The 11,774-nt window shown below is 46.1% G+C and overlaps 1 protein-coding gene across 1 annotated transcript in view; it reads right to left on the bottom strand.

Moving 5' to 3' along the window:
• Window positions 1–480: 480 nt before the first annotated feature.
• LOC102385619 (epidermal retinol dehydrogenase 2-like) overlaps window positions 481–11,774 on the bottom strand; it is a 76,533-nt gene continuing 65,239 nt past the window's right edge. Inside the window, exons 3-5 of the mRNA XM_014524071.1 lie at window positions 10,460–10,591; window positions 3,149–3,248; window positions 481–629 (exon numbers count right to left, since the gene is read on the bottom strand). Of these exons, the coding sequence (XP_014379557.1) occupies window positions 481–629; window positions 3,149–3,248; window positions 10,460–10,591 (381 nt within the window). The remainder of the gene's footprint in view (window positions 630–3,148; window positions 3,249–10,459; window positions 10,592–11,774) is intronic.

The following is an 11,774-nucleotide window of genomic DNA, read 5'->3' as shown; positions in this document are numbered from 1 at the left end:
GGGGTGCAGGGGCAGATGGGCAGGGTGGGAGTTGAGGCTGAGAGGGGAGAAAGACGGTGGAGAGGTGGCAGGTGGGATGCCAGGCAGCAGCTGTGGCTCAAGCTCCAACCCAAGAGCTGATGCCAGAGCTGGAGCTGGAGCCACAGCAATTGTGCTTCCCACCCCCTCCCCGATGCCTCATGCTTGATTCCGAAGTGAGGGGCTTTTTTTCTGCTTGGGTGGAAAAAACCTTATCTTGGAATCAAGTAAGCAAGCCATGGTCTTTTTGACTGTTCTTGCAAGAACAATCAAAGACTCAAGAATCTGGCCATGCCAGCATCAGAACTGCAGTGGTGCAGGATGTCGTGGTGGGTGACAATGGTTAGTCTGGCTTAGAGGCACTTTTGGAGAGCATTTATGATACTTGATTGCGTGCACTTATGAGCCATAAAATCGTGGGTGTACGCAAATAGGTTTCACACAAAATGCAGTCATCTTTACTCACATGACTTTAATCCCAGCACTTAACTGAGTTTTTGTAACACTAAGAAAGACAACGGTGGTTTTAACACCTTTATTCCCTGTAGCCTGCAATTCAAAAGCAATTGTCTCCAGAAGGCCAACTATTGCAAACTTGCTTGCAGCATAGTCTGTTAAGTGAGGAACGAAGGAACATTTAAAAACATATCCATCACCGCATACCAAGTGTTGTTTACCAAATGTAATGTGAAGGACTGTGCTACCTTTCAGCTATTTGGGGATGAATTTCAAGAGGGTCTAGCAGTGTATTCTTTACTAATGCTGGTCAGCATTTACAGAAGTGAATTCAATAGGAAGTAGGAGGAAGTGCTCATCAACATAAAGGTCAAACCTGAATTTCTTCTCTTTCCTCCCTACCCCTTGTCATGGATGCACAGGCAAAAACAAATGTAAGTAGGTGGGGTGGGAGATTGTGTGGATGTTCTGGGGGCAGTGACCATTACGGGGTGGCTGGAGAGACAGGTCTCTAGGAGGAAAGGGGGAATGGAGATCCCTGCTTGAGTTTTTACAGAGAAGAGGTTGACCCCACCTATTTTTCTGAGGTTCAGGTAGTAGTCTGAAAGTAGGGTGAGGATTTTGTCAGCTTTGTTTTACCATACTCTGTTGTCAAGGCATTTAGTCACTTTTTCTTTTTTATAAAAGTTCTTCTTCCTTGGAATAAACCTTTTCTGTTATTTTACCAAAGTGTAAATTGGGATTCCTGGACAAATGAATAACCTGGGAATACCCATTCAGCGGGGTGGGGACCCATAAGCTTACACAAACCAAGGGTGCATCTCAAGGAGGACCCTGACACCTCAGGGTTTTGTCACACCCATCTCTCAAGTTATGCTCTTCCATCAGCTGACAACTCCAATGTCCCTCTTATTGCCCAGCTTATATCACCATCAGAACTGCCCTTTCCTCACTTGTCTCTCCAGCTTTAAATTAATAATTTTTAATTAATTAATTAATATTTAATTAATATTTTTTCACTAAATCATGAAAAACAGTCTCTTACTGACCAGTGTCACTGCTAAATGCTTGTCTCCATCATCTTGAACACTTCCCATTGATTAGCCTGATCTCCCCTCCACCTGGAATTTTCCCCAGTGAAGTTTATCCAACAAGCACTGCTAGAGTCGCTTTGCCATCCCTCCTTAGCAACCATACTGCATTCTCTCCTTGAATCCCTATTCTGTTTGCCTCTTTTACTGCATTCTATTCAACCTCTTTGTCCTCTTCCCCAAGGATCTATGTAACACTGCCTCACACAAAGTCTCTTCTCCCATTTCTTCATGCTTCCTTTACATTATGTGTTTTACAGTCTTCATCCTGCACTTCCTCCTCTCCATAATCATTCCAGCTTGTCCACAAATCTAAGACATTCATCCTTCACTCTCCGTAAAAATCCTTCTTTCTAGAGATTCTTCCTGTCCTGTTCTTATCAATAATCTTTCCCTATTCTTTTTTTCTCATAGACTAGAAGGGCTAGGAGGGAAGCCTTGGACCTAACTGCCCTACCTCTAATGCTTTATTCTTTTTTTTTTTAAATAGTGACTAACCATATAGGAACCCCATGACCTCTTAGCCTGACAGCTGCCTCTTCCTTACACCATCTAGAAACAGAATTCAGAAACCTGAGCAAAATTCGGGAGAGTCCCAGGCTCCCTATCCATCCTATTGTGTTTCAGTTTACAATGAGATCTGGGTGCCAGGACACCCTGGTCTTTAAACCCTGGGTTCTCAACCTTTGTATATTCCAGGTACCTCACAACTTTTACAAGTTGATTGGCACCCCATTTAAAAAAAACGAATGGTACAAGTTGATTGGCACCCCATTTAAAAAAAATGAATGTATTACAATGCTTATCTCTTTGCTGGGTGGCTGGGCAGCAGGGACAGGGGAGAAGCCAAGCACAGCAGAGCCTGTGTTTATTTTCTCACACCCTCTTATTTCCTGTGCTTATCCCTTCAAAGGATCCTAGTTGAGAATCACTGATTTAATAAAAAAAAAAAATCTCTTTTTCAACACACTTTTTAATGCACCTGCATTAACGCCACCAATTACTTTTTATCTCTCTACTCTAGCTCATCACATCCTCTGTTTTCATGCTTCTAATCTTAATGCTACTCTTTTTCATCCTCACCATGCACCTGGTGCTTGGGTTATGCTTCTATTCACCCTCTGCATCTGTCCACTTTTTTATGTAATCTCTTACCTCCCTGACTCTCTTCACCTCTGCTTCATTCTCCCCAAACAAAAAAAGAGAAGTTCCTTTACCTCATAAAACAATAATATACTAGTAATATATTTTCTACTTGAGTACAGGCCTTGAGGGAACACAAGTATTAAAGTATTGAATAAATATATGAAGTAGAATATATTAATAATTGAAATAGCAGTCATGTAGGGGATTCTTGAAATCAATTAAACATATTGGGTTTGTTTATGCTTATGTTGGTTCACTGCGGCACTCATTCTCTCTGCTCATAATCTTTAAACATATTAAATGGGGTCTAAATGAGCTTACTAATATTTGTATTACAGACAAGACAGTTGTACTTAGGAAAGTTTGAGATTTCAAAAGTGAAATGATTAAGCAGTTTATATTTTAACTCCATTTATGAATAGACACAAAGCAGTAACCTGACATTCTACTGACACCAGCAAGTCCCGCTCCACTTGAAATGCTAACCAAGTGCCCGTGGTTACATGCAATCATGGCTGGAAGGAAGTCTTTGCAAGTCTATGAAGCACAGCATATATGACCATAATAGATAGACATATAAGAAAGCATGTAATTCAACAATTGGTTTTATGGTTGATTTTTCCTCCAAAATCCACATCTTTGACTTATGATTCACCAACAATGACTTTTAAGGTATGTGAGCATTTGGGAATAAAAAATCAACCTTAGCCTAGAAACACCAGGGCTCTTTGAAGAGATTTTTTTTTTTAAGTACAGGAAGTACTCTTATCTCTTCCATTTACAGATGCTCACTGGTATAATTTTTGTAGTTTCATTAATGCATTTTTGTATTTTTTTCATATTTATTGATTGACTGAGTTATTGATTTATATGCCAAAGGCTCAGGGTGGATTACAATAAGAAAATAAGATAACTTAAAAACAGGAGAGTGATGAGGGGACCAAAACAACTTAAAAAGAACTAGAAAAGCAAATTCCCAAATTATATCTCCTAGTTTTTTTTTGCCAACACTGAAACAATTTACTTAGGGAACTGCATGCAACTTACCAGATAGATCATGGCTGTTCAACTGGGAGCCCAACAGCCACATGTGGCCCCAAAGGGATTAAATTGTGGCCCCAGGGCTCCCAGCCAACTGCTGCTCCTCCCATTTTGATTCCAGAAATGCAGCTGCATGCCTGCAGTGGCTCAGAGCAGAAGTTGCAGTGTGCTAGAGTGAGCCCTCCCTTTCCTTCTTCAGTGGCTGGAAGGCTGGGGGAAAGCTGGGCTGATGGGAGAGGGGTGGGAACCAGGCCCCAGCATGCCACTGAGTATGATCGGGGAGGGGTTTAAACCCCCACCCTGGCATGCAGGGACCCCAGCCAGGGTGTGCTTGGAGGGGGAGGGGGGAAGCATCCCTTGCCAGGCTGGTGGGCGGTGGGGGAGGGAGTGTGTATAGACTCTGACCCCCGGCTGGCACCAAAGGGTCAAGCTCCCTGCTCTGGGCCCCAAGGTGAGGGAGGTAGAGGAGGGGTACAGCTCTGCCCACCACAGTGGCTTTGTGACAGCCCAGCCCAGCCCAGCCCAGCCCAGCCCAGCCCGAGCGCAGGGAGCCAGGAGCAAACCAGGCACACAGCTCCCACAGCCCTAGCCTGAGATGCAGATGGCTGGGAAGTGCCCTGCCCCTGTGGCCTGAACCAGCCCCTCTGTTCCCACCCTCAGTAGCACCTGTGGGCCAGCCTGGCTCAGCCCCACAGCCCCAGCCCGAGCTCCAGGTGAGCAAGTGGATGGAGGGGCCATGCAAGGAAGAGGGGTTCCTCCCTCTGGCTGCTCCAGGGGCAGGGGTGGGGGCATGCCCAGATGCTGGCTGGCATGGCCCCCTGAAGCAAAGGGGCCAGGGAGGGAGTTTATTCTGCTCTCCCTCCCCTCCTTTCCCTTGGGGAAGCCCAGCCGGTGTCTGTCTGGCTGGGGCGTAGCAGCCCCTGTCAGGGGGTGCTCAGCTTGTGTGGGGGTGAGTGGTGGCGGTGATGGCCAGGGCTGGCAGACCTCAGCTGCGGTCCCCCTGTGGGAGAGGGGAGGGATGGGGGAAATATACTTCCTCCCTTCCTCCTTCACCTTAGGGGGCCGTACCAGCTGACATCTGGCCAGGCCCACACACTGCCACTGGAGCAGCCAGGTGAGGGGAGGACTATGACAGGGGCTGCTATGCCCTGGCCAGGTAGACCCGGGCTGGTATCCCCTGGGGTGGAGAGGGGAGAATAAATCACCTCCGTGCTCCCTTCACCTTAGGGAGCCATGCTGGCCAGCATCTGGCTATACATCCGCCCCTACTACTGGAGCAGTGAGAGGGGAGGGACCCTGACAGGGGCTGCTATACCCCGGCCAAGCAGACCCTGACTGGGGTCCCCTGCAGGGGTGGAGAGGGGGGAGAGAGGGAGGGCTGGCATCTGACCATGCTCCCACCCCTGCTCTGGCTAGAGAGCAGAGGGGTGGGGCCAGTCCTTCTCTCTGGAGCAGACAGCACAGCCTAGCCCAGGGCTGCAAAGCATGCTGGGATGCTGGGGGACTCTGGTTTAACTTAAACCAGGAAGGGGTCTGGGACAGAAATTCCATAAACTAGTTTGATCCAAATCAGGCTTATCTTAAACCAGTTTAAGATACTACATTCAATCTGATACTGCATTCAATCAGGTTTATCTTAAACCAGTTTTGGCCAATTTGAAACTGGTTTATGTTCACTGAACTTCTGTTCTGTTATGCGTTTAAACCAGTTTATGGTTAACGTCTGTCCCTAGCCCAGAGAAGTAATAGAGTTCTCGCTCCTGTCCATGCACATGCTCACCAGCCTAGGGGCAAGTCACAGTTGAGCAGGTCTGAGACAGCATTAAGGCTTAATCTGTGACTGCTCTGAAGCTGTTCTACCTTTATGATAGGATAACATTAATTTATGTTTTGTACCTCCCGAGGCTGTGGGGGCATAGCAACTGCCCACAGGCAGCGGTGGCAGTGTCAGCGGTGAGGGTGTGTCGGCGGCAAGCGGGGAGCTCCCACAGGCGGCCATGGCAGTGTTGGCAGTGGGGGGGGCGGGGGTGGCGAGTGCCCGTAGATGCTGTCGGCGGTGTCAGTAGTGAGGGGGAGGGGAGTGGCGAGTGGCGACCACCCATAAGTGCTGCTGGCAGCAGACAATCTCAGGGGGTGCATGTGCACCGATGTGCACCCCCTACATGTCACCAGTGATAACATCCCACAGATTAAAAATTTTATAGATTTCATAGACATTAGGGGCTGGAAGGGACCTCATGAGATCATCAGGCCCAGCGCCCCCCCGCTGTAGGCAGGAAATCATCTGGGATCAAGTGACTCCAGCAAGAAATATATCCACCTGTTTCTTGAAGGAGTCCAGAGAAGGTGCTTGCACCACCTCTTGGGGGAGTTTGTTCCAGACCCTGGACACACACACTGTAAAGATCCTTTTTCTTATATCCAGTCTAAATCGGCCTTCCTGCAGTTCATGGCCATTAGACCTTGTTATCCCTTGGGGAGAGCTGGTGAACAGGTGTTCTCCCAGGTGCTGATGTACCCCTCTTACATAGTTGTAGGCTGCCACCAATTCCCTCCTGAGCCTTCTCTTCTCTAGACTGAAGAGTCCCAAGTCCCTTAGCCTCTCCTCATACGGCCTTCCCTCCAGGCCTTGGATCACATGGGTGGCTCTCCTTCGGACTCTCTTAAGCTTCTCCACATCCTTCCTGAAGTGGGGGGCCCAATACTGGATGCAGTACTTCAGCTGCGGTCTCACCAGGGCCGAGTAAAGTGGGAGGATGACTTACCTGGTTTTGCTTGAGATTCATTGGTGGATGCATGGCAGAGTTTGGCTAGTTTTGCCAGCCGCAGCATCACATTGGTGGCTCATATTCAGTTTGTGGTCTGTCAAGATCCCAAGTCCCTTTTGGTCATGGTGCTAGCGAGCATAGCACTGCTGAGCCTGTAAGTATGCTGGGGGTTCTTCCTACTGAAGTGCAGCACTTTGCACTTTTCTGCTTTGAAGGCCATCAGGTTTTGTTCGGCTCACCTTGAGAGTGTGTCCAAGTCGGCCTGTATTCCCAGCCCATTCTGTGGTATGACCACCCTCTCCCATAATTTGGTATTGTGGAAGAAATCAAACTTTGCGTTGTGGTTGTATCAGAATTAACAGAGCCATCTTGGTTTATTTAGAGCTATACAAGTGATCACAAGGAGGGTTCTCAAAGGAACTCTGAATTCCATAAGTTTACAAGCGTATTTATAATTTAGACAGCAAGAAAAATGCATGGTTCAGACAGAGCTGCCTTGAAGAAACAGGAAGAAGTTGATCATTCGTTTGTCACACATAGGCAGTTTACTTTTTCAGCAAACACATTGTGTTTTGGGAACAGCTATCAGTTTCTGGTTCCTGGAAAGGAGGAGGTTACCATCTGCACACAGAGATTAATATATCAAGACAAAACAAGGCATGAAGGTTTTTCCTTATCTTAGAACATTTTAAAATGCATAGCATCAGCATCTTTTTCTCTTCTCTTTCTCTCTCTTTGTCTCTCCTCTTAGTCAAGTAAGAGACCTGGTTAAACTTATTTCCACATTATCATCTGCAAACTTGGCCAGTTCACATCTGACCCGGATCCAGATCATCGATGAAAATGTTAAAGAGTACTGGCCCGAGTACCGAGCCCTGAGGGACTCCACTGGTAACCTTGCGCCACGTTGATTTACTCCCTTCAACTAGTACACTTTGGGTCTGACCCCGTAGCCAATTGTCTAGCCAATGAACTGTATGTTGATCAAGGCCACAGTTCCCCAGCCTAACCATGAGGACATAATGGGGAACTAGGTCAAAGGCCTTCTTGAAGTCCAGATAAATGATGTCAACATCATCTACCTTGTCCAGGGCACATGTTACCTGGTCATAGAAGGAGATGAGGTTGGTCAGACAAGACCTGCCAGTCACATGTTGGCTGGCATTCAGAAGCTTACCTTCGGTTAGTCTGGTGTTGATGGATCCCTTGACAATTTTGTCCAGGATTTTTCCAGGGACGCAGGTCAGACTTATTGGTCTATAGTTCCCTGGGTCATCCTCCTCCCTTTCTTGTAGATAGGGACCACGTTGGCTCTTTTCCTGTCATCCAGGACCTCGCCCGAGTACCACAATTTTTCAAATATCTCTGCCAAGGGGGATGCAATGATGTCTGCCAGCTCCTTCAAGACTCTTGGGTACATTCTATCTGGGCCTGCGGATTTATAAATGTCCAGTTCCCCAAGGTGTTCCCTCACCCAGTCCACATTGATTTTGGGCCCGTCACCCACTTCTGAATTGGTTTGTGCCATCCCTGGCAGTGTGATCCTCCTGGGAGGGTGAAAAACCGACATGAAAAAGTTATTTAGGAGATTGGCCCTCGGGCATCTGATGTCAGTTGCACCATTGGATCTCTCAGGGGCCCAATGCTATCCTTGTTCTTTTTTCTACTTCCCACGTATCTGAAGAAGGACTTTTGTTGTCCTTGATCCCTGTGGCTAGCCTAAGTTTAGTTTGTGCCTTGGCTTTTCTTGACCACTCTCTGCAGGTGCGGGCAAGTGCAGAGTAATCCTCTTTGGTAATGCTTCCTGTTTTCCAGCTGGTGTAAGCTACTCTTTTGAGCTTAATGAGGCCCAAGAGCTCCTTATTCAGCCATGGGGGCTTCCTCACCCATTGACTGCATGTCATGCGAGATGGTATGGCTTTGATCTGTGCTTCAAGGATTATGTTTTTGAGAGATGAGCATTCCTCATGTACTCCCCTTTCTGGGTGGGTATGACCTCTGATTGTCTGACTGACCAATTCTCTCTGTTTGCAGAAGTCATCCTTCCCAAAGTTAAAAGACTTCGGTTTTACTGAGGGGTTTGCCTGCTCTTCAGTGAACTAAGAAGGTGACCAATTCATGATCACTGTCACTAAGCTTCCCCTCAATCCCCAGATCGCTCACCAGGTCCTCCCCTTTGGCCAGGGTTTTAAAGGTAACCTGTAACAGCACCCTGTAATTTAAAAACAGGAGCGCTACAAGGAAACCAAAGTAACTTGAAAGGAACAAGAACATCAAGATAAAACAGAAATCCCCTAGACACCTGGTCCTAGGTTTCTTTGGTAACATTGTAATTACTAACTAAGGGAACTGCGTTCCAACTTATCAGATCATTGAGAAACATTATTTGTGCACATGGACACACTAAAAGGCTACGACTATGAGCACAATACTGGAACCTTCTGAATACAAGTTAATCAATATAGTGAATCTGACCACAGCACCGATCTTAAACAATCAAAAAAAGAGGACTCTAGTAACTAAAGATTTTCTGCCACCACGAGCAGACTTGTATCTGTTCTGCATCATTTCCGTTTTCCAGCAAAAAAACCCTTTTCCAGCTTCTTAGAGCAACAAGATTAGAGCAGACTGATTTCTAGCAGAGGCCATCAAAAGATGGGATTTATCTGCATGGCTGGCAGAATACAGGATCTACAATTTGTAACAGAGGCTTGACCCTGCTTCTCCTCCTGTGAACATACGCTAGCACAGAATCTTCTACAGGCCTTAACCTTCTAGGATTTGGCATTACTACTAATGGCCACATATCCTCCTTATCTGTTGCGGTGACGCTCCAGAGAAAATTGTATTTCTCCTTGCTGGAATCCCAGAACAAAGCTTGGATAATTCAGTATTCTGTTTTGTCCTTCAAAAGTAAATGTTGCAATGGAGCCTTCTCTCTGCTAGATGAAATGAACAGCTTTGCTGCTGTGTCTGCTCCTTTGCCCTTCCCTCTGCTTTTAACACAACATTCAGCAGACAGTCAAAGGGTTCACATAGAGTGTCAAAAAGTTCAAGGGACCATATTGACTGATGCAGGTGGGTGGCAAAGGAGCCATTACACTAACGTCATGTCATAAGAAGATTTCTTTTCAAAGCTTAGCTTATTGTGGTTTTCGATTGTTTTGCTCTGATGATACAGGACACTGTGGCCTGTATATACAAAGAAATGCAGACTGACTTTTAATAATGTTTGCTTTTGCTGACTACAGGGAGTTCTACGTGACATACTGACACTGTGAGTAAAAACAGACATCAAGATTATTCTGGGTCTGATTGTCCAGGCTTTGAGGGCCTTGATACATGGTAATTTTAGGTCACTTCTGGAGCTCTTAACCCCTGGACTGACTGCACATTAACACTTTATAAGTGTCTTAAAAGACTCATTATTTGTCTTAAAGTTATTTGTCTTAAAGTAGGATTATCTCTAATCTACCTAATTTTGCTCCTATTCTATTAAATTGTGGCCACTTCCCATAGCTATTACGCCCAAGCTGAGGTCCTCCAGCATCCCAGTATGCAGTGGGTGAGTGGCGATGCCAGACTGCACTGGGGCCAGGTATGGTGCCTCACCTATTGGGGATGTTGGGCAGAGCGTACCCCTGGAGCACCTGGCAGCTGCTTTTGCTGACTTCAAGGAGTTCTATGTGACATACTGACACTGTGAGTAAAAACAGACATCAAGATTATCTTGGGTTTGATTGTCCCAGGTTTTGAAGGCCTTGGTACATGGTAATTTTAGGTGGTTTCTGGAGCTTTTCCCCTCTGGACTGGCTGCACATTAACACCTTTTAAGAGGCTTGAAGGACACATTATTTGTCTTCAAGTTATTTTTGCTCACTTCTGAGCCACTGCTTTCTAGGGCACTTATATAACTGTACATAGGAGAGGATATATTACCCAAAAATGAGCCATAATGTTCACATCCATTGTTCTTTCAATGTCCAAGTCCTGAGTATCAATGAAGTACTTTCTACTAGCAACAGCTGCATCATTGACTAGGATAGTAACATCACCAACTTCTTGTCTAACCTACAGGAAGAAGAAAAAAAAAAAAGAAACTATGCAACACATATTTATGCAACACATTCTTTCTGCTTACAAAAATGGGAGTTCATCTATGCATCATGTGAAGTGTTACATTGACTATAACTGTGGCAGTAGCTACATCCTATCCAAACACAGAAAACAAAAGTCTCTGCCCAGAAGACTTTTCACTCTGAGAAGATTAGTCTCAGACTTTTCACATGTTTGCAATTACTAGGACCACCAAGAAGCTAAGTGAGCTGAAAATATACATGTAACCCTCTGCTGGTACACTAAGGCTGGGTGGTGTGCTGGAATTTGGGTCCTCAGGGTGCTAATAGCCCCGGGAACCCCTCAGGCAGACACTAAAGTGTCCTGTTGAGAGGTGTGTCCCTCACCCTCACCACCCAGGAAGTCACTCTGAACTCGATGAATACATTACTTTTTATTATATACAACCAATTTAAATAACAGAAAATAAATTAAAAATATAATAACAAGAGTTGATAACAAAACTAACAATTTGGATAAAATTTGCAGCTAAAAATTAGGTGGATAATTCCAGCACACTGGGTGGTCCCACTGGTGTTAAACAACCTAAATAACTAAATACACCTCGTTATAACCCTTTAAAACAGTTTCCTCATAACCTAATTCATAGAATCATCATATCATAGAATCATAGAAGTAGGGTCGGAAGGGACCTTGTAGATCTTCAAGTCTGACCCCCTGCCTGGGCAGGAGGGAAACTGGGCTCAAGTGACCCCAGCCAGGTAGGCATCGAGGCACTTCTTAAAGACCCCCAGGGTAGGAGCCAGCACCACTTCCCTTGGAAGTTGGTTCCAGATCCTAGCCGCCCTAACTGTGAAGTAGTTCCTACAGATGTCTAATCTAAACCTACTCTCCAACAACTTGTGGCCGTTATTCCTTGTTATCCCGGGGGGCGCTAGGGGAAACAAGTCTCCCCCAAACCCTTCTGGTCCCCCCTAGTGAGCTTATAGACAGTCACAAGGTCCCCCCTCAGCCTTCTCTTGTGAAGGCTGAACAGGTTCAGGTCCCGTAGCCTCTAATTGTAGGGTCTGCCCTGCTGTCCCCGGATCATGCGGGTGGCCCTCCTCTGGACCCTCTCAATGTTGTCCACATCCCTCTTGAAGTGGGGTGCCCAGAACTGGACACAGTACTCCAGCTG

Source organism: Alligator sinensis, unplaced genomic scaffold (genome assembly GCF_000455745.1).
Source record: "Alligator sinensis unplaced genomic scaffold, ASM45574v1 scaffold999_1, whole genome shotgun sequence".
Lineage (NCBI taxonomy): Eukaryota > Metazoa > Chordata > Crocodylia > Alligatoridae > Alligator > Alligator sinensis.
The sequence above is the reverse complement of the archived record's forward strand: the minus strand, read 5'-3'. Positions and strand labels throughout refer to the sequence as shown.